The sequence below is a fragment of the Phodopus roborovskii genome, unplaced genomic scaffold (assembly GCF_943737965.1).
Source record: "Phodopus roborovskii unplaced genomic scaffold, PHOROB, whole genome shotgun sequence".
Taxonomy (NCBI): domain Eukaryota; kingdom Metazoa; phylum Chordata; class Mammalia; order Rodentia; family Cricetidae; genus Phodopus; species Phodopus roborovskii.
The window spans coordinates 11161494-11183956 of record NW_026126546.1 but is presented as its reverse complement, the minus strand read 5'-3'; the positions used below and the strand labels follow the sequence as shown (position 1 = coordinate 11183956).

The following is a 22463-nucleotide window of genomic DNA, read 5'->3' as shown; positions in this document are numbered from 1 at the left end:
ATGGCTTAATATATGTGAGTCAAATATGAAAAGAATGCAATCTGCACAGAATAGACATCATATATGACTGGCACTCCACTCCCCTTTAAAAGGTTAAAATTAAAAGTCCTTGTAAAATAGGTTATTTTAAGGTTTCCAGTGAGATTTGGTGTTGGTTTGAATATAGTTAAATCTTTTCTGAATATGTGGTTTCCTTATGCTTGGTTCTTGAGATAGGGAAGTAATCAATCTTCATGTCTAAAAATGGGAAAACACAGTTACTTTGGTGTAGACTTGCTACATTTTGAAGTCCACAGTTGGAAAAGTAGCTGCCAGCAATTCAGCTACTCATTGAAGACAGATGACCTTCAGCATTGATCACCAACTGAAATTCTATGGCAGGGCTCCCTCTGATGTGTGTATTCAGAATTTCTCCCATGTTACAACAAGATTTGTATAACTAATGAGCCACACCTTCTACATCACTTGTCTAATTCCACAATTGTACCAGATTGGTCCTTTGGTTATTTTCTTTTGAAACTGAACTTTTCCTTTTAGCAGTAACATTTAAGTATTGCTGTTTGAAGCAGTTTGTTATCAGAGTATGTTTTTTGATATGGAAGTATAAAAAAAATGGAGTCTAGCTATTTCTGACAATTTACAATTTTTTTTTCCTCCTGAGGAGGTTGGTTGTTTTTGTGTAGGGGATGATAATATTTTAGCTGCTTATCTGTGCCCCACAGCTGGCAGAGAAATTCAGTAAACTAATCATGAAGCTGCGTCCAGGGCTCTGACTACTCTTACTTAGTCTTTAGTGTTTCCAGAAAGGTAGGAGGCACAGGTTTTGGTTTTGGTTTTAAACATGTTGCTTGGTGGTCTCACTGCATCAAGGCATTGATCCCTTCTGTATGTACCATTGTTTGTCTTCACAAAGCATGCTCATAAATGAGAAAATATCAAAATTTGAGAAAGTCACACTTAGACCAGCTACATAAAGGTAGCAACTTTATTTATTTGCTGCATTAACCTTCCTTTCTACCCACAAGTGCTGTTAGATCAGTGAATGTAGTCACTCTTTTAAAACTATCCTTGTTTCTGTTTTCATTTATTCTTGATTTCAGCAGCAAAGTCTTCATAGAAAACTTAAGGTTCAGAGAATAAGTTTTAGTTTAGTCATTTCATTCAGCTGTTAGGTTAGTTCTTGTGTTTAAATCATTTTCCCACCATTGAATAATCCTACTAAATGTGCTACAGAAGTGTAGTTTTGGATAGCAGAAACTTTACTAGCTATAGTGAGGAAGCAGTACGATTCAGAGAGGAAAATCTCCAAAAGTACACTTCTTAAAATTTAACATCACTGAGGCTTTACTGAGCCACATCACAGCCCTGAATTTTTAAATGTTGCCTCATTCATGTCTAAACTTGTTTCTTACTATTTATAGGTAAGAAAGTCCTTTTGTTTTCATTTCAGTGGAAAACGAGATAATTTAAAAATAAAGATTTAATATTATCTTTTTAAAGTGTTGAACTCTTACTCTCCATTTGAAAAGTGAGACAGGACCACCTAAAACAGGACACCCCCCCCCAAAACATAACAGAGTTAACAAGATCTACTTACCTATTCCCCACCCCCAAATATTTTAAAATATTTTATGAGGCCTAGCTTCTTTTTAGATTTTCCTTGTTTATTTGGTTTAACTTGATTTATTTTCCTATTTAGTTTTAAAAATTGTAAGTGATATACAAATTAGTGTGTCATGTTATCTTTGTTGAAGCCAGTGTATCAGGTTGCATACAGCTAATCACATAAACTAGTTTGTATAGGAACTGAGTGTGTGTGTTTTCCTTCTTGGTCTCAGAGCCTTCAAGCCCTTAAGTTGTTAACTTAAGCATCTTGCAGTGAAGCTACACAGTAATATACATTATGGTATTTAAAATCAGATACATTAATTTTTACACGTGTTAAGGTTCTCTCATACCTAGGTGTGGGTAGAGGTGAGTGGGCATGAAGGGGGCCAGAGGTTGTTCTTGGGTGTCTTCCTTGATTGCTTCTTCACTTTATTTTTTGAGAAGATATCTCACTAAACCTGAAGCTCACTGATTAGGTAGACTGGCAGGCCAGCAAGTCCCAGGTATTCTCCTGTGTCCATCTTCTCAGTGCTGGGATTACAGGCATGTGCTGTCACACCTGTCAGTTTACATGGATGTTGGGGCTCTGGCTACAGGTCCTGAACTATATCCTTAGCCCCCAGGGCTATGTCCTATAATAAATAAAATTACATCCTTTTGGCTATGTGTGTGTGTGTGTGTGTGTGTGTGAGAGAGAGAGAGAGAGAGAGACAGAGAGAGATGCACAATACATACACACACATAATATGTAAATAGAAATTTGTGCCTTGGTGAGGGAGATTGAGAAAGATTTAATTTTTTTTTGCTCCTTTAGCCCTTAGTGATAGAATTTAGGGTAACTAATGCTTAAGGATTAGCTTAAACTTTATTCCTGTTCTATCCTCTGCTTTAATTTGTGCCTCATATATTAAACAAATATCCAGTATAGTTAGCTCTTTATTGTTTGTATTTAACATAGCCATATTATATTCTGTCTTATGAAGAGGACAACATAGCTCTTATTCTTTGCAGTATTCATGACCTCATGGTGCCAAAGACGTTTTCAGATGCACCTTTATGTAGCCCTATCTGGTATATTGTCCTAAGAGGAATGGATTTGTTGGCATCATCACAGTGATAATATACTTACTGATGAAGGACTAAGGAGTCATTGCTGGCACAGAGCTAACCTGTTCCTGTTGTCTGATTTATCTAGTGCTGTAAACTAGTTGTCCTTTTTTACATTTGAGATAGAGTCTTAGTATGTAGCCTAGGTTAGACATCAACCTGCAGCAGTCTTACTGCTCCAGTTTCTTAAGAGCTAGGATTATAGGTATACATCACTGCCCGGCTCATAAATTCATTCTTATCTGAAGATATGACCTGTGTCTTGAGTTTAATTCTATACATGCATAGTTACCAGTTAGACCCAATCTACTTGAGAAGTCTTGAACTTTGCTCTTTATTTTCTAGTTCTTTAGAGTTCTGGTACTCTGTAAGTACTCATTTATGTTACTTAATATAATTTAAATAATAGTCTTGTACTGGATATTGTATCTCATACCTGTAATCCCAGCTCTCAGGAGGCTGAGGCAGGTAGATCGTCATGAATACTAGACTAGTCTGGGCTACATGGTAAATACCAGGCTGGCCTGGGCTACAGAGTAAGATTTTGTTACAAAAAACAAACAAACAAACCAAAAAAGAAAAAGAAAAAAAAAAAAAAAAAAAAAAAAACCAGAGTAAGATTTTGTTACCAAAAAAAAAAAAAAAACCCAAAAACAAACTAACATTTCTACAAATACTTAGAGAATTTACAACAAAGAAATTGGGTATATAGGCCTCTTATTTCTATGAAGCTCAGATTGTTGTCTAATGGCAGGAATTCTTTGTTTGTAGGTATCTACCCATTGCTTTATTTCTCTTGAAAAAAAAAAGTTAGATCCTTTGGTAGAAGTCAATTTTATGCGCAAAAGACCTTGAACTAGATGTCCAAGGCAGGGTAGAATGGGTGTAATGAGCAGCAAAGATTTCTCTGACCAGCTGTGGGAGGCTACACTTGCTCAACTGAGGAAAACTAAGATTGGAGCATCTTAGGTTTCTGATTCATATGAGGAATGAATCTGAGCATCCACCAGCAGCCCATACAGCACTTAAAGATGTTAGTGTAGAGAGAAAAGACCAGGCTCTCAATTGGCATATTTTGATGGTAGGATATTTGTTTGTTTTGCAGATTTCCTTGTGAAGCCTTGTAGGAGAAAAAGTTCTCAAGATAATACTCATTTGGTAAGTTTGTTTTCCTCCTGTGAGCATTCTGCTAATTTGAAGCAGGGTAAAAGCACATACAAATTAGTTTTGTGACATTGTTTGTCCCTGTCCATTTTCATTGGGACCCATGCCAGTATTCTTTATGTCTGAAAGTGTGTTGAATAGTTAATAGTTATCATTCTGTAGCTTTTTTTTTTTTTTTAAAGACATGGTTTCTCTGTGTGGCTTTGGAGCCTGTCCTGTCCTGGAACTAGCTCTTGTAAGGCCAGGCTGGTCTTGAACTCACCAGATATCTGCCTGCCTTTGCCTCCTGAGTGCTGGGATCAAAAGTGTGTGCCACCACCACCTGGCACAATTTTTTTTTAAAATTTTATTTTCATTAAATTTTACATATTGATCCCAGTTCCCTCCCCCCCTTCCCATGCCCCCAAAACTCACCTCCTTCCTGTCCCATTCCCCACCCACTCCACAGGTAGAGTGATGCCTTCCAGGAGGGATCATCAAAATCTGTCAAGTTTTTTTGGAATAGGGTCTAGGTCCTCCCTCATCAGGAATGTGCTCCCATAGTCCTTTCGTGCACCAGGGATACATCCTGGTTCCACTCTTAGAAGTCCCTTAGAGACCCATGTTCATGGGGTTTGAGTCAGTCCAATGCTGGTTTCCCAGCTATCAGTCTGGGGGGCTCCCCCTTGTTCAGGTCAGCTGTCTCTGTGGGTTTCTCCAGCATGGTCTTATCACTCCTCTCTCTCTGTAATTGGATTCCAGGAGTTCGGCTCATTGATTAGTTGTGGGTGTCTGCTTCTGTTTCCATCAGCTACTACATGAGGGCTCTGTGATGGCACATAACTATATATAGTTACCAATCTCATTATCAGGGAAGGACATTAAAGGTAGCATCTTCACTGTTGCTCAGATTATTAGATGGGGTCATCCTTGTAGGTCTCTGGTCTCTTCTTTTCAAACCTATAATGGCTACCTCTATTATGGCATCTCTTTTTTTGCTCTCATTTATTCGTCCCCAAATTCAGTCTTCCTGGTCCCACATGTTCTCCTCTCCTCCCCTTCTCTTTCTCCTAACTCCCTCTCCACTCACTACTCCCTCCCTATCCCCCCCCCCCCCCCCCAGTATGCTCAGGAGATCTTGTTCCTTTTCTCACTGGGATGGTTTCTTCAAGTTCCATCCATTTGCCTGTGAATTTCAAGTTCCATTGCCCATCCCCCCCCTCCCCCCGCCCCCCCCCCCGCTGAATAGTATTCCATTGTGTAAATGTTCCACATTTTCTTTATCCATTCTTCAGTTGAGGGGCATCTAGGTTGCTTCCAGGTTCTCGCTATTACAAATAATGCTGCTATGAACATAGTTGAACACATGTCTTTGTTGCATGGATATGGATCTTTTGGGTATATGCCTAAGAATGGAATTGCTGGGTTCTGTGGTAGACTGATTCCCATTTTCCTGAGGAACCACCATACTGATCTCCAAAATGGCTGTACAAGTTTGCACTCCCACCAGCAGTGGAGGAGTGTTCCCCTTTCTCCATATCCTCTCCAGAATAAGCTGTCATTGGTGTTTCTGATTTTATCTATTCTGACAGGAGTAAGATGGTATCTCAGAGTTGTTTTGACTTGCATTTCCCTGATGGCTAAGGATGTTGAGCACTTTCTTAACCGTCTCCCCCCACCCCCAATTTTGGATTCCTCTATTGAGAATTCTCTATTCAGTTCTGTACCCCACTTTTTAATAGGATTATTTGGTGTTTTGTTGACTAGTTTGAGTTTTTGTATATTTTGGAGATCAGCCCTCTGTCAGATGTGGGGTTGGTAAAGATCTTTTTCTACTCTGTGGGCTGTTGTTTGGTCTTGTTGACTGTGTCCTTTGCCTTATAGAAGCTTCTCAGTTTCAGGAGGTCCCATTTATTAATTGTCGATCTCATTGTCTGTGCTATTGATGTTATGTTCAGGAAGCGGTCTCCTGTACCAATTTGTTCAAGGGTACCTCCCACTTTCTAAGAGGTTCAGTGTGGCTGGATTTATGTTGAGGTCTTTGATGCATTTGGACTTAAGTTTTGTGCATGGCAATAGACATGGTCTACCTGTAGTCTTCTACACAACAGCATCCAGTTTTCCAGCACCATTTGTTGAAGATGTTTTCCTCTTTCCATTGTATAATTTTAGCTGATTTGTCAAAAATCAGGTGTTCGTAAGTGTGTGGGTTAATATCAGGATTTTCGATTCAGTTCCATTGATCTACCTGACTATTTTTGTTGGCACAAAAATTTAAAGAATACTGGTGTACTCTCTAGCCTGTCCTCTCTTCAGTCACCATTAGGCAATGACCTTGCCTAGTTTCCATGCCAGGATCAAGTTCCTTAGTATGGCATGCAACAAATCACCTATAGCTGGTCACCTAGTCTCTGTACATGTAGTGTAACCATCCTGGACTACATTCTAGCTTTCAAATGGTCTCTCTCTCTCTCTCTCTCTCTCTCTCTCTCTCTCTCTCTCTCTCTCTCTCTCTCTCTCGTGTGTGTCTGTGTGTGTGTGTGTAAAACCATCCTGGACTACATTCTAGCTTTCAAATGGTCTCTCACTCTCTCTTGTGTGTTCTAGTATGAGATGTCCTGTTCATTCATTCATCCTTAGTGGTTATTTGGATTGCTTTCCACCCTTTGGCTATTTTGAATAACTGAAGTAGATAGAAATTTTCATGTAGATGTATGTTTTGTTTTCTTGATTAGATATGTAGGAGTGGACTTATAGTGTCATGCAATAACTATATTTTATCATTTGAGGGTGAACCTTCCTGCTAACATTGTGAAAGAATAATTATTTTCTTTTTACATATTTTAAAAAACAATTTCTACAAGGAACATGTAATACTAACTAGTACAACTAAAACATTAATATGTTTTATGGTGTTTACCAGACTAACTGTAATGACTTAATTTCTTCCTTTTGTGTTGAGAATATAACTACCATGCTGGGGTTCATGTTTTTTTTTAGCTGAGGTGCTGCATTCACCACTGTTTCTTGAGGATTGGTCCTTTGGTCTTTGTAGATTTAAAGGGAACTGTTAGCAATTACTTAGTTCCTACTGGTTTCAAACTTATCCTTGATCTTGGCTTATGGATTTGGAATTCATTAAGTATTATCCTATAGTAACTTAGGTCTTTTCTTCTTCTTCTTTTTTTTTTTGTTTGTTTGTTTGTTTTGAGACAGGGTTTCTCTGTGGCTTTGGAGGTTGTCTGGAACTAGCTCTTTTAGACCACTCACAGAGATCTCCCTACCTCTGCCTTCCGAGTGCTGGGATTAAAGGCGTGTGCCACCAATGCCCGACTCTTAGTATTTTCTTGATTGATTAAAACAGCACCTTTTATTTGGAGACCCTTCTCCTAGTAGTAGATTAACTGGTTCCTCGTGCAAGTTATTCTACCACAGAGCTACACAGAGCTACATCCTGCTCCCTATTTTGAGCTGTTTTTTATGTGTTTTATTATTTTCCCTCCTGAATGATACATTCTCTAATTAATCTTGCTTATCTATCATAGCCAGTTTTTTCTTAAATTTTATGTGCATCCGTGTTTTGCCTGCATGTATGTCTGTGTGAGGGAGTTAGATTACCTAAAACTGGAGTTAATAGACAGTTGTGAACTGCCATATGGATGCTGGGAATTGAACTGGGTCCTCTGAAAGAACAACCAGTTCTCTTACCTGCTGAGCCATCTCTCTAGCCCCATAGCCAGGCTTTTATGTACACTCCTGATAACATTTCCAAATATTGTTCAGATCATTAGTGTTTTTCTTGTTTATACTGCCCTGCCTCTGTTCTAAATAGAAATAGGGAGCCCACCTTTGCATTTCTAGTTGGGTGTTCTTTTGTTCTTAGAAACACAGGTGAAACTATTATAAGTAGTTTCATGTAAGCACAGAATGTCAAGATAATAAGGCATTTGATTCATATTTTACCTACTAAGTCAAGTTTGTTTCCATAGATGAGGAGATCCATTCTTAGTAATATAAGCCACATAAACATCTTGGAATATTAGCAGAATATTGTGTTTGCACGTTGATTTAAATTACTGTTTTTTTAATCTTTCTGCAAGATTTATAACATTTGAAAATTACTGTCAATATGAATCTTTTGCCAAGATTTATAACATTTAAACATCTCTATCAATAAAGAATGTTAATGTTTTCCACTTTTCTTATAGAACTAGTTAAAGTTAGTATTTTCACAAAGGTATTGTTAGTTTAGAACTAATGGTGAAGATTTAGCTTGCTGATATTCAACTTTTTCTGGGCTGACTGGTTGAATTTCACGACTCTATATGCAGTCTCTTTAATTAGGGAAAAAACTATTGCCAATTTTGCCTCTCTCTCTTTTTCTTTCCTAAAATAAAAGGTCTCAAGCAGAAGAGAAAGAAGAGCCTTGTTAGAGACTGGAGAAGGACGGGGTCTCTCCTGCCCTAGCCAGGTCATGGTAAGCACAGAAATAAGGAAATTAAAGTTGTAATCTTGTTTTGATGATATACTAATACATCTGTTTCTGTTTTGTAAGAAATGATTTTATTTTTTCCCATTTCCTAATTATCTCTATCTCCTTTGTCAGTTCTTCAGTACCAATCCAGTATGAATAGAAGAGCTACATTTGTGGTAGCTGAATTCTGAGAGATAGATATGTAGCACACCTTGTCAGTAAATGAAGGCAAGATTGAAATATATTAATTCTTGGACTCTAGGATTTTCTTTCATTTCTTCCTTTACTGTGAAGCTGGCTTAGAGATATAGCTCAGTGCTAAACCATATGATGTTACATATATGCGGTCCCAAGTTCACCTCTTCCCTATCCCTAAAATAATTCTAGGAAGCATGATATGTAAAAATGATTTTTGTGTGCTTGTTCGGTGTGTGTGTAGAGAATTGTGAGATGGCCACTTGCAATTTTTTTCTTTATTTTGATTAACAGAATTGTGAAATATTATGAAATGTCTTGCAAAATAGGCATATAATATAAAATGGTCAAATTGAGCTAATTAATATAGTACACATTCTCTATGAGTTTGATTTCTGGATGGAAGCAATTTCCTGTTTTTCCTGGTGTGTCTTTAAGACTCTTGACCACAGCAGCTGTGCACACCCAGCCCATACCTTTCCCTGAAGAACACAATGGACATTTCAGTGGCATGTGGGCCATTTAGGCAGAAAAGATGGAACATAGCCATCAGTTCTAAGGATGTGTAAGTAAAGCAAGGATTGAGGACTAGAGAGATTATTCTTTATAACATTATTTGTTTGTGTTTGCTGTTTACCATGTGGCAGTTCCTACACCCAAAGCATTTAATTAGAGGCTTGCCAACAGTTCCAGAGGGTTAGTCCATACCCATCATAAGAGCATCATAGAAGCATAGTGGCAGGTGGCAGGCATGGTGCTGGAATGGTAGCTGAGAGCTTTTGAAACCTCAAAGCCCACCCCCAGTGAAGCATCTCCTCCAACAAGGCTTTACTTCCTAATCTTTCCCAAAAAGATCCACCAACTGGGAACCAAGCATTCAAGTATATAAGCCAATTGGGGTCATTCTCATTCAGACTACATTATAGCAAAAAAAAAAAAAAAAAAGCTAGGATTTAAATTTTTGCCATTAGAACTCATGGTTATATGTGTATTGTTTTCTGACTGGTCCATGTCATTCATTCACATGTATGTATAAATAAATCTTGTAAGACAAGCTTCAAATTTGCTATTCCATAAAATGATTTAAATATTTTCTCATTTGTCTATTAGATTCCTTATAATTATTTTGTTAGCTGTGCAGTTCCCTGAAATTATTGAGTCATTGATTTACTATAAATAGTATTGTTTTAATAATTAGCATTTTGTTCTTAATCCTTAGTTTTTGTGGAAAATTCTGGAACACTGAATTTTGATTTTTGGTGTTTTTTGTTGTTGTTGTTTGGGTTTTTGAGACAGGGTTTTTGTCCTGGAATTCACTGTGTAGACAAGGCTGGCCTTGAACTCACAGATCTGCCTGCCTCTGCCTCCTGAGTGCTGGGATCAAAAGTGTGTGCCACCAACGTCCAGGGAATTTTGTTTTTTTAAAAGATCGGTTTCATTTATTCTTTGACAATTTCATACATGTCCATTGTTTTGATGATATTCAATTTCACTTCGCCCCTACACCATCTGGACCCTCGCCAGTACTCCCCCTTCCACCTTCATCATCTCTTCCTAGATATGTTACAAAGCACTCTTTCCACCAGCCTGGTCCTACAGCCATGCCACCCCAAACGATCACTCAGAGACTTATATTAATTATAATAGTGTTGGCCAATGGCTTGGGCTTCTTATTGCTTAGCTTTGTCTTAATTATTAATCCATAACTACTAATCTGTATTTCTACATGGTCTGTCTTACTGAGAACACATGACTTGCAACCTCTCTTTCCAAGCTCACATCATTGACTCTTCTTTGCCTACACCTCCCAGAATTCTCTTCATCTGGTAGCCCTGCCTATCCTTCCTGTTGGCCACTAGCCACACAGTGCTTTATTTATTAACCAATAAGAGAAACATATGTACAGAAGACATCCCCATCATAGATACCTCCTTTTTCAAAGGAATGGAGTGTGCTTTTGAGAGATTGGTGATTAGACAGATGTTTCCAGGGTGGTTGTTTGTTCCCAATAGGACTCTCCAGCCTATGTAAGAAGAAGGAAGCACACACAGCTGTGAATTTGAAGGGTGTACACTGAGTTCCAGGTCAGCCTAAGCTACAGTGTGAGACCCTGTCTGTAAAGAGATAGAAAACAGACAAACAAAAAACGAACAAAACCAAACAACAAACAAACAAACCTTTCTGTGTAGTGTTGTCTAACATGTTTGGGGCCCCGATTTGATCCCCAGTAAAGTGGAAATGAAGGGGTTTTGACGATGTGAACAGAGTTCATCATAATCTAGAGCCAGGCTTTCTTATAGACTCTATGTTTCTTGGGTCACCCTGTACTGTCATAGCCAGAGTGTAAAGTAGCCATTTTTGTGAGTGCTTAACTTCCTAATTTGAAATTGCCTGAACTGGAATAACTAGGGATTGTAGATTACATTGTTTTACATTTAGGAAATTTAGTTCTTAGATTTATGTGTGTGTGTGTGTGTGTTTTATTAAAGCACAACTTTTTAAAGTTTTCAGTTATGCAGATTACACACAAAGGATAAACAGTGTAGCAAACTTCCATTCAACACCTAATAGTTTCATGAATTATCAATTCATAGATACTTCTGTTTCATTTATTCTTCCTTTCTTACACCCCTTAATTATGTTGACGTGAATTCCAAATGTCTATTTATTCTTAAGTAATTATGTATTTCTCAAAAATAAAGATGCAAGATTATAACAAAGAGCAAAATTACTGCTTCTTGTTTTTTTTTTTTTTTTTCAAAAGCCACTATAGCTTCTTGGTGCCCACAGAAACGGTAATGCCTGATACTTTTTGTATCAGTGTGTCCTCAGATTAGGGATACTTGTAATAGTCAGACTTCTGTTCCTATTACAAACGCCTGAGAGAAGTCAACTAAAAAGGAGAAAAGATTTATTTTAGCTGACAGTCTTGGTCAGTTGGCCCTCGTGTATGTATAGTAAGGTGGGAACATGTGATGGAAGCCCACTTACCTAGAGCCCAAGAAACAGAGGAGGGGCTAGGTCCCTCCATTGGCCTACTTTCCTCCTACTGTCTCTCAGTTTCTAACTCCCTGTTAACATTGCTGTGTATTAGCACCATAGCTTTTAACATGTGGGCCTTTGGGGAACCCTTATACAAACCATAGCAATATGTAATATATCAGATGAAACACTTTGAGGGCTAGTTTTCCTTGAGCTTTTGTGCTTGCTTCAAAATGGTCATTGGATTATTATTGTGATTATGTAAATAAACATGGCAGAAAAATCAAATATAGATGATAAATAGAAGTTTTAAAATTATTTAAGCATTGTTGGTTTTTCCAGGATGAAGAGATGCGGCATAGCCTGGAGTGCATCCAAGCCAATCAGATCTTTCCCAGGAAGCAGCTGATTCGGGAAGATGAAAATCTTCAGGTATTTGCACGCCATTTTTGACTGTGTAATATGTGTTTAGCATTATAGTAATGATGGAGCAAAGCTAGTAGATTGAAGTAATGTATAATAGATACATTTCCTAAACTGTACATATAGAAATACAGTCTGGAAAACCATGTTCCTTCTTGTGGGAGTTATTTCCTAAAAGTTAATTGCTTGAGATGACCATTTATCTCATTATAGAAGTTCTTAAGTTTGGGTAAGTATATTGGAATTAGGCGAGTATAAACCAACTTTCAGTTTCTTTCTTTAAATGTATATGGCAGAGGGTTTATTGTCCATTTGTTCACCTGGCCGTTTATTTACCTGACTTGCTTTTGAAGACTTAGCTTTTCTACTATGGAACTCTGAAAGGTATCTTGTGTTTTTTTTTTCAGGTTCCTTTTCTTGAACTTCATGGAGAGAGCACAGAGTATGTGGGCCGTGCTGAGGATGCCATCATAGCCCTTTCTAATTACAGACTTCACATCAAGTTTAAGGAGTCTCTTGTTAATGTAAGTGATTACCAGCTGTTCTCCCTGTAGGGTGAATAGGAAAAGGAAGAGATAAGAGTTGTACAACCTTGGGTATGTGAAAGCATTGTGTGCTATGCTTTTCTCTAGGAATATTTGGTTAGTAAGGTACACATATGCTTTATTAAAACAATTTGTCTTGTCTACTCAGGGTAGCCATTGTTAGTTAATGCTAAATAACTCATATCAGTATTGTTAAGCTTTACAAAGGTACCAAGACTATATAGGCCTTTCCCTACCTCTCTTAGTCTTTAGTAGTTTCTAGCTGCTTCGGTTGAGATCATTCCTTGGGTCTTAATGTCAAACAAGAAGATGTTCTTTGAGTTTACTACTTCCTACTAAAGAGAAGGAAGCTTGAAGTTGTTATGAGTACATTTGCTGTTTTTCAGTTATGAGTGTCCACTCAGTAAAACTGGTTCCTCCAGTGCACTGCTGTCTTCAATGAACCAACACAGAAAGACCCACAAGTTCAATAATTTCCACCAGTCGAGAACAATCTTTCCCCTTTACTTGCCAGTGTTGTGGCTTTCTGCATTTCAGTGCCAAGTGCAGAGAAGTGTGTTGTGATGTCTTTAAGAGTTCAGGCCTACATTCAGATTATGTGATTTGTGGATTCTTTGAAATTTTTTGTTTGCATTTATTTTATTCACCTAGAAGTTATCCAACTACTCAAATTGTAGTCTTTGATTTATGACAAGATTAGTGCATTTTTGAGTTGGTATTTATTAGTCATTTATTATAGTTAAATATTTATGTTCTCCAGCCATTTTGACCTCAATTCGGCTGCCTCCCATCTAGATTTGGGTTATGTCTGTATTCTGTCCATTAGCTAAAAGTGCACACCAGAGTCATCAAGGAAGAAGAACATTTACTGTGTTCACAGTGTGCTTCCTGTTGTTGTCATAAACACTGTGACCAAAGGCAACTTGGGGAAGAAAAGATTTATTTCATCTTACAATTTACAGTCTATTATTGAGGAAAGTCAAGGCAAGAACTCAAGGCAGGAACTGAAGCGGAACCTAGGGTGGTACTGCCCACTGTGGACTGTGCTCTTCCACATCAATAATTAATCAAGAGTACACCCCACAGATATGCCCACAGGCGAATCTGATGGAAATAATCCCTCAATTGAGGGGCCTTCTTCCCAGGCGACTCTAGTTTGTGTTAACAAAAGTAACTAGCACAAGGGTTGTGGTGGGTAAAGAGTGGAAGTGATACAATAGGAGCAATTGAAAATCTCCTACCATGTTCTGTAGGAGTGAGTAGCATTACTATTCAACTTACACTTAAGTTTTTGTTCTTTAAATGGTTGGAATCAATGAACTTGAAATTAAATTGCCTGTGAGAACATTAAGGTTTCATTCCATTGCATTTTCCCATATCATCTCATTTATCAGCTCACTAGATTTGGCTAAGTATTTGAAGGTCTACTTTTAGATTTGCTTGGGAATAGGGCCTGTTTGAGAATCACATCGTCTGCCATCTTAAAGCTGTTCTCTTTATTTGTTTTATGAAAGTCAAATTAGGATGCATGATGTGAGGGCTGTGGTCCTTGACCCTGCCAGCTTTTTTGTCTCCTTTCTACCAGTAAAAGTAGCTTCCCTGGAGCACGCTGGCAGACCTCATACTTTTGCACATTTTCCCTTCTCTCATGCCTGGGAACTTTCTCTTCATCTCTTAGAACTTGGTCTAGGTAATAACTTCCTCTCTGAAGCTTTGCTCAATCCTGTTCCCTTCCTGGCAGTAGTTGCACTCAGTGGCCTGCTTCTGTTTGTTAACATACTTCCACAGCATTTACTAGACATGTTGTAACTCCTTGTTGATCTGTCTTTGTGTTTTCAGGACCCAATATGTTTCCTGATGCCATGCAACTCAGTAAATAATGCAGTGAATTGAAATTAGTATGGATTTGAAATGGATATTCCCTTTTGGATTTTTAAGTGCATTTTAAAACAGTGTGTTTCTGTGAATAGGTCTATATCATTCATATTTATCTCTTATAGTAGCTATATGAGTAGTTTGCAGGTGGCAATTTTTCCATAGTGTGATTTTAATGTTTAAGAAACTGACTACTTTACTTTTAATCCATTTCCTCAAATGAAAGTGTTTCCTCTAGCATTATAACTCCCTAAGACTTAGAGACTACATGTCACTTACAAAACCCTTAATACTGTATTTGCACAGAAACATGATTATGCAAAATTATCTTGACATTGTAGGCACTACGAACATTTTCTAGGGAGAAACACCACAGTGCTAGGGTTCCTTAAGCCTGAAGTCACTCCAGGAAAAGGAAGGCTGGCTTCTCCTGCAGCAGATCCTAGATGGGAGACCAGAGGATAGATAGTGGTTGCCCCTCTCTCTGTCCCTCTAATCTTTCTTCAGCAGATAAGTATTATAGCAAAACACAACTCTATTAAAGTTTTTTTTCTTTTTATGTAAATCATGTACATTTAAGCCATTAGAACCCAAATGTGCTATCTCTATTGTGGCATGCCCCATTTTGCATTATTTAGTACTTCAGAAAATGACTTGCCATTAAGGTTTAAATAACCACCCAATATCAAACATCTTCTCAACTTCACAGCACATTGAATGTTTATAGGCTTGTATACTATAAGCACTATTTCTTTAATCTACACACCCTCAGTAGACATCAAGCTTACAGTTCCTAGGGTGAAGTAAGTACCTCTGTGGTAGAGTCCATTCATAGCATTCCTGGTATGAGCAATCCTTTATTCTTTATTTTCCATAACTATATTTCCATAACTATATTAAACAACTAAGTGTTTAAAGTGGGACTTATGAAAGTTTAAGAGTTTTTGTTGTGTAATTCAATAGACTGATCTCAGTCTTTTGCTGCTTCTGAAACCTCAGTAGGTGGCATGAGACTCTTAGGTATGGCTGCTTCACTGTTTAGAAAAAAATTGGTCTTGAGTGTTGGATATTTATCTTGCAATAATCAAAATGCGTCTCCTTTGCATGAATCTATTCTCTTTTGTCAGTGCTCTAGTTTTTGTTCTTAAGAGAATATTCTGTGGGCTGAAAATAAAGCCCTACAGTCTGAACATAAGCGATGGAATTAATGACCTTCAAAATTGTATATTGAGGTGTTGTACGGTGGCGCAGAGGATAAGAGCACTGGCCACTTTCTGGTTCTGAGTTTAGTTTTCAGCACCCACATGGTAGCTCACAACCATCTATAATGGGACCAATTGCCTCTTCTTGTGTGCAGACATTTTGTGTAGGCAAAGCACCCATATACATAAATAAGTATATATTTTTTAAGTGTAGACCAAGGGTGGAGGAGATGGCTCAGCCGCTAAAGGCAGTTTTGGGCAAGCCTGAGTTCAATCCCTGGAACCCACATAAAGGTGGAAGGAGAGAACCAATTCCCTATAGTTGCCTTCTGACCCTAGTATACTTACTGTGGTATCTATGTGTATATGGGCGTGCTCATGTGCATATGCATGTGTGTGTACAAAATAATACATTTATAAAAACTTAGACTGAGTTTTAAGCGGAAATGATTTATAAAAGTTTGTTTCTAGATCAGTCTGTCAGTTCCAAAGGTGGCAGTCTAACAACTGAATACACCTTCCCTTGGCATTCTCCTTTGTCTAGCAGTCACCTTTGTTTACCATACACCAGAAAGACATTTTTGTTATTTTGTTCATTTATTTTTTTGAGACAGGATCTTCTTGTATAGCCATAGCAGACCTTGCTATGGTGCTAACTTGGAGCCTAGACAGGTCTTGAACTCTGGCAGTCCTTCTGTTTGGGCCTCTATAGTGCAGGGAGTTTAGGAATGTGCTCAAATACCAGGCTTCAAATGTAAGTTTTGTTAATGGCTAATCCCTTTTGGTTTATTGTTCTACCATTAGGGGCTTCTGAAAGCAGAGTTGGAGGGGTAAACTTGTTTATATCCAAAATGAACAGTGTAGCTCTTTAATCTATGGCAGTCCCCTTTTCTGGTCAGTTTTTAAAAGAAAAGTTTTGGTCCTTTAAATATTGTGTAGTTTATTGCTTGTTTCATTCATATATATATTTCCCCCCCTTATTTTACATACTTATCCCTGTTCCCTTTCCCTCCCTCTCATACCCTCATTCCACCCTCCACCCCCACCCCCACTCCACAGGAAGAGTGATGTGTAGGCTTGTTTCTTGCTGGCATTATTTCCACTATGTTATGCCATTTCTGCTTCAGGTGTACATATAAAATTAGTTATGAAAAGAGTGATGAGTTTCAGGGTTTGAGACAGGGTTTTTCTGTGTAGCCCTGCCTGTCCTGGAACCCACGCTGTAGCCCCAGCTGTCCAATGTCTTCTGAGTGCTGGGGTTAAAGAATGCCCCACCAAGCCTGGAAAATTCTGATTCTTAAATATAATGGACACACACATGCAGAATGAACTGAGGCAGTAAAATAATGGAGCATGATGCCATCAGAATGGGCGTCCTGTGTACCGTTACCGTTTTAAACTCATGCGTTCTTACTTCCTTGGATTGATGACCTTAGGGGTTTGGTGCCTCTGATACAACTTTTAGCCTTTTGAATGTTTAATTAACAGTAATGAGTGTTCAATGCATTACTTGGGTGTGAATTTGGTTGAAAAGTACTTTTGAGAGAGAATTAACCTGGCAAATAGAAGATGGAAGAAAAAGAAGTGAAAAGAGGAGTGGCTGTGGAGTCTCTTATGGGTGATGGAGGATGAAGATTCTTCAGATTTCCTAGCCTCCAAGGACTCTAGTTTTCAATTGTTTTTCCTGTCTTGAAAAATCTCTGCAGAAAGGCCACTTATTTGTGAAAGAAAAGTCTAGTAGAGCTCAATACAGAAGGGAAGGTCTTAGAGGGAGGAAGAGAGGCAGACAAAACAGTGTATGGTGGAAGAAGCCTGGGCTACAGAGCAGACATGGCTGTGTCCACTGTATAGCGGTTTGACTTTCCTGAGCCTTTGAATCTTTCATTCTTTGTCTACAAGGTTGTATACTGGGTATACAGTTAAGAAACTGTGAGGGTTTTTTTTGGGGGGGGTGCTTTTGAGGGAAGTTGGGAAAGCTAGAGCAGTGGTGTAAGCCTTAAGAAAGGAGAGGAACTTACATGCACAGGAGAAAAAGGTGGCCAAATCTCTCTCTTAAAGGAGACAGAGGGGAGCCTGGGACAAAAAAGGAGAAGGAAGGGGTGGGGAGGGAGACACCATTGATTCAAAACTAGGTATCTCTTGTATTCTTTTCTTGCATGTGACAATCTGTGTATTAACATTTTCTGTTTTGTAGAGTTGGGGAGGCAGCTCAGTGGTTAAGAGCATTTGTTGCACCAGCAGAGAACCTGGGTTTGGTTCTCAGTATGCACATAGGCCATCTGTAACTAATTTCAGGGGATCAGATGCTCTTTTGGCCCTTGTGTTACATAGACATAACATGCAGGCAGAATACCCATACACACAACTAAATAAATCTTTAAAAAAGTCTTCATTTCTCCACATCTGTGACTCCAATTGTTTATATACAAGTACCAACATTCCCCCCACCCCTTCTTATTCCTCAAGAATAAAGATTAAGGGGTTAGAAAGGTGGTCAAGTGGTTAAGAGCATGAACTTGCCATTGTAGATGACCCGAATTCAGCTCCCAATCTGTTACTCCAGCTCCAGAGGGTCCAACACCTCTGGCCTCTGAGGGCAACCACATGTACACATACATGCAAATGAAAATAAAAGCTTTACAGGTTTCTCATTTACCAGACTGGCAGATAACCCCACCATGTTTTAAAAGATCGAGGAAAGAACTAGGCATTGATGATGCACACACCTTTAGTCCCAGCATGTGGGAGGCAGAGGCGGGGGACATCTCTGTGAGTTTGAGGCCAGCCTGGTCTACAGAGTGAGTTCCAGGACAGCTAGGGCTGTTACACATAGAAAGCCTGTCTCAAAAAACAACAAATAAACAAAAAACAAAAACAAAGGGGGAAAATACATTAAAAAACAAAGAGAAGATATTTACAGGGAACGTGTAGGATTGCTTGAGAACAAGTCAGTGTTTATATTTTAAATTGTCTTCTTTAAAAAAGAAAAAGTTTTGTTTTGTTTGTTTTTTAAGATAGGGTTTGTCTGTGTAGCCCCGATTGTCCTGAAATTTTCTCTGTAGACCAGGCTGATCTCAAACTCACATAGATTTCTGCCTCCCCAGTGCTGGGTTTAAGGTGTGCGCCACCACTGTCTGGCATTAAATTATGTTTCTTTCTTTATTGTGTGTGAAACTTGAACTCAAGTTGCAATGCTTGGTGGAAAGCACTTTCTCTTCCCTCTTGATCTCCATATTCTCTGGACAATTCTCTCCCTCCTCTCACTTCCCCAGATTTACAGGCTCTTGAAAGAATTTTTAGCTGCATCAGCTGCAGTTTCTTATTTAGCACCTTGGGGTTAAGGGTTTTAAGAAGCAGAGAGCCAAAGACTTTTTTTTTCTTGGAATATAAGCAAGGATGCATATTATTCCTCTTAAACTCCAAATTTATTATAATAAACTTATTATTATAAACTCCCTTGTAGGGAGATAGTTTTTATAGATTATATATTTAGAAACAAGGCTTTCACCCCAAGGCAAAAACTCCCAGGCTTATCTGCATAATACTATTTTGTTTTTCTGCTCTTTTTCAATATGTGCCCCAGTTTCTGTTTCTGTGTTTCAGCCTTCTAGCAGTGAACTTCTTTATGACCCCACAGCCTTGTTCTGAGGGTTCTATGCTGATTCTGGCAGCCACATGTTAGGTCAGAGTTTGTAGTAAGCCAGCTCTGACACTAGCAGGGCTAACATGGGGCTACCCCTTGGAGGCAGCATGATTGGTGAACAAACTACACAAGTTGTTGGAGTGCTACTTGCAGTTCCTGTCGCCACATTTGACTGGGTTTGATACAATGTTAGGTACAAGCAAACTACTCTTTTCTTCCAAGGCCTTATTTGTGTACGTAGTCTGGGTGGTAGTGGTAAATGCCATTAATCCTAGCATTTGAGAGGTAGAGAGGCAGGCAGATCTCTCTGAGTTAGAGGCTAGACTGGTCTACAGAGTGGGGAATTCCAGGGCAGCCAGGATTACACAGAGAAACCCTGTTTCAAGGAGGAGAGGAAAAAGAAAAAGAAAAAAAAAAAAAAGAGTACTCAGGGCTGGTTGAAACTCAGTTGCCTATCAGCATCAAGCCCTGGACACCAAGTACCACATAAACAAGCCATAGTGGTATATATAGGCTGTAATACTAGCAAGAGAGTCAGAATTCAAGGTTGTCTTCAGTGACAAAGGGAGTTTAATGCCAGCCTGGGATGCAAACAACCCTGTCTTTCTTTTAAAAATGAATTTATTATTTATGTTATTTGGAAATTGCTTTTGTAGTTGGAGGTTAAGTAAGGAGGAATGTCCTTGGGTCAGCCTAAGGGTCATTTACACACTTCAGAGGCATTTCTTCTGTCTCACTGGATATTTACTCTGTCCACTATTGTTAACTAGGGCCTGCTGACCCAATTGTCGGGGACGGGGACCATTCTGTTTCACCCAAACTTTGATTCCTACTTGGCAAACATGACTTTCAGCTGTTGTTTTTTGTTATTGTTATTTTGTTTGTTTGTTTTGAACAAGTTGGATCTAGCCGATTTTAGGTTCTTTGACTACTGTATAACTTCTTGTTATCTCTAATCTACTCTATTAAGCAGGGACTCTGACCAGTGGCTCCTGGCATGCCATCTTTTATTGTAACCTGAAGACAGTTAGGCCTCCAGCTTCTTCCAGAAGCCTCCTTTGCTAAGAACTGAGGAATAAATCTACTCTGGTATCTGGAACAGTGAATACAATCAGCCTGTTTGTACTTGGCCAGTAGTGCTCTTCAACTTTCGTGTAACTGTGAATCATAGCTTCTTAAAGTAGTACCTTGAGAGATGAGCTTGTGAGTTTGATACTCAAGGATTTATTTCCTCTTCTCTTCCAGAGTCATGACTCTTCTTGGTGGTCATCATGCTGTGACTTGAAGTCACTAATTTAAGGAAATGGAAACTCTAATTCACTCTTTAGTAAATCACTCCTGGTCCAGCCAAACTTTCACCTCTGTTTGCTTCTTTCCTTGCTAATCAGTTGGGCTAAATGTGCCTGCAAAGTCAATGCCTTTTTGACCAAGAGGACTTTATCCTTTTTAATTGCAGGTTCCATTACAGCTTATAGAAAGTGTTGAATGCCGTGATATATTTCAGCTTCATTTGACATGCAAAGACTGCAAAGTTATCAGGTAGGTGATGTATTTGTGAGTCTGTGAAGTATTGGCAAAAATGGTCTTTCAAGTTTGTTACATAGTTTGTTAGCAAAATGTCTTTTGAAGGTCCACTTTGTTAGAATAATTTCTGAGTAGTTAGTGCCTGAAATATTTTATCTTTAGTGCATATTGCTATACAAACAGATACTTCTTATTTGGAAAGAATTTTAAATATATAAAAAGCATAAAAATTAAAAAAATACAATTGTGTACCATTTATCCCTGTTAATACTTTAATGTAACATGAATAATAAAAGAACCCAGAGACTGATAGTGGGTTCAAACTTCAAGCTGAATATCAGAAAAGCAAAGCGGCTGGCCACTCGCTTCTCACCTCTGCTTTGGACTGAATGTGCTGGTCCTGTCTTCATGAGCTCTCACCAAGCCTCAGACTGTAACCTGTCCTGTGGCTGGAGAATGAATGCCTCCACTGAGACCTTGCTTCTGTCTTGTATACTTCCCTAATGTTTGGATTAAAGGTGTTAGCTACAATTCTCTTTTAGACTGATTCACTTTCATGTAGATCTAGGTGGCCTTAAACTCAGAGAGCGCTGTCTACCTACCACCACCACCACTTAGCTTCTGGCTGCTTGTATTAAAGGTGTGCGCCTGACTTCTATGGCTGACTTTGCTTTTCTGAATCCTCAGTCAAGCTTTCATAAATCACAAGTAATATGTCACTACAACTTTACCCCAATTTACTTTATCATTTGCAGTGTGTGTGTGTGTGTGTGTGTGTTTTCTGTGTGTGAGAAACAGAGATTCTCTTCTGAAAAATTAAAGTAAGTTGTGTCACTTGGCTCTTCAACCTTTAGTTGTGCTTTCCTAACAGTAGAATATTTTCTGAACCTGTACATCATTGTCAGTTTCACAAGTTTACAATGATAAAACTTTTGCCAAATCTACCGTCTCTGCTCCAGAGATGTCCTTTATAGCATTCATCCTCACCCTTCTCATTCTGCACATCCAGTAAAGAATTCAGAGTCAGACAATGCGCTTAGTTGCCATGACTGTATGTAATCTTTAATATTGAATCTTTGTGTCACCTTTCTCTGTCTTTAAAAAAATGGTATTTTGAATAATATAGTTTTCTGTTTCAATATTGTCTTTTTTAAACTTATGCTTGTCTAGTTTCCTCAAGATTAAATTGAAGTTATGTGTCTGCAACTTGCAACTATTGGAACTTTCTCTCTGTCTCTCTCTCTCAAGATATTGTGTTATATCCAGAGACAATTGATTCACTTGTCCCCTATTGATCAATGATTTTTGATTAGTTCAGTCAAAGTGTTACCTAATTTCTGTAATACTAGTGAATTTCTACATTTTTCCTTATAACTAATAAATAATTGAGAAAATGCAGGCGTCTTGTCTCTCAAAATTTCACATTCATTCATGAATTTTTTTTGGGGGGGGTCTTTCTAGACAGAGTTTCTCTATATTGCTTTGGGGCCTGTCCTGGAACTCGCTCTGTAGACCAGGCTGGCCTTGAACTCACAGATATTCACCTGCCTCTGCCTTCTGAGTGCTGGGACTAAAGGCATATGCCAACACCAGACCTCATACATGATTTTATCAGATCTAATTTTAACTCTAATTGTTACAAAATAATGCCTGGAATAAGTTTTTGACTTAATAACTCTAGATATGCTCTGTTCTGGACATTTTTACTTTATTCCTTTGATCTGTTTTGTGGTAGCAGTAAA

At 38.5% G+C, this 22463-nt stretch overlaps 1 protein-coding gene across 7 annotated transcripts in view; it reads left to right on the top strand.

Annotated features, from left to right (window-relative positions):
• The window catches only part of Mtmr3 (myotubularin related protein 3), a 107275-nt gene that overhangs the window by 37636 nt on the left and 47176 nt on the right, over window positions 1–22463 (top strand). For 4 of the 7 annotated variants that reach the window (XM_051200347.1, XM_051200346.1, XM_051200341.1 and 1 more), the window contains exons 2-5: window positions 8258–8335; window positions 11852–11941; window positions 12340–12456; window positions 20654–20736. In XM_051200347.1, coding sequence (XP_051056304.1) covers window positions 8258–8335; window positions 11852–11941; window positions 12340–12456; window positions 20654–20736 — 368 coding nt within the window. Of the gene's footprint in view, window positions 1–3820; window positions 3874–8257; window positions 8336–11851; window positions 11942–12339; window positions 12457–20653; window positions 20737–22463 lie in introns of all 7 variants that reach the window. The other 3 variants (XM_051200344.1, XM_051200345.1, XM_051200343.1) reach the window with 3 other exon arrangements.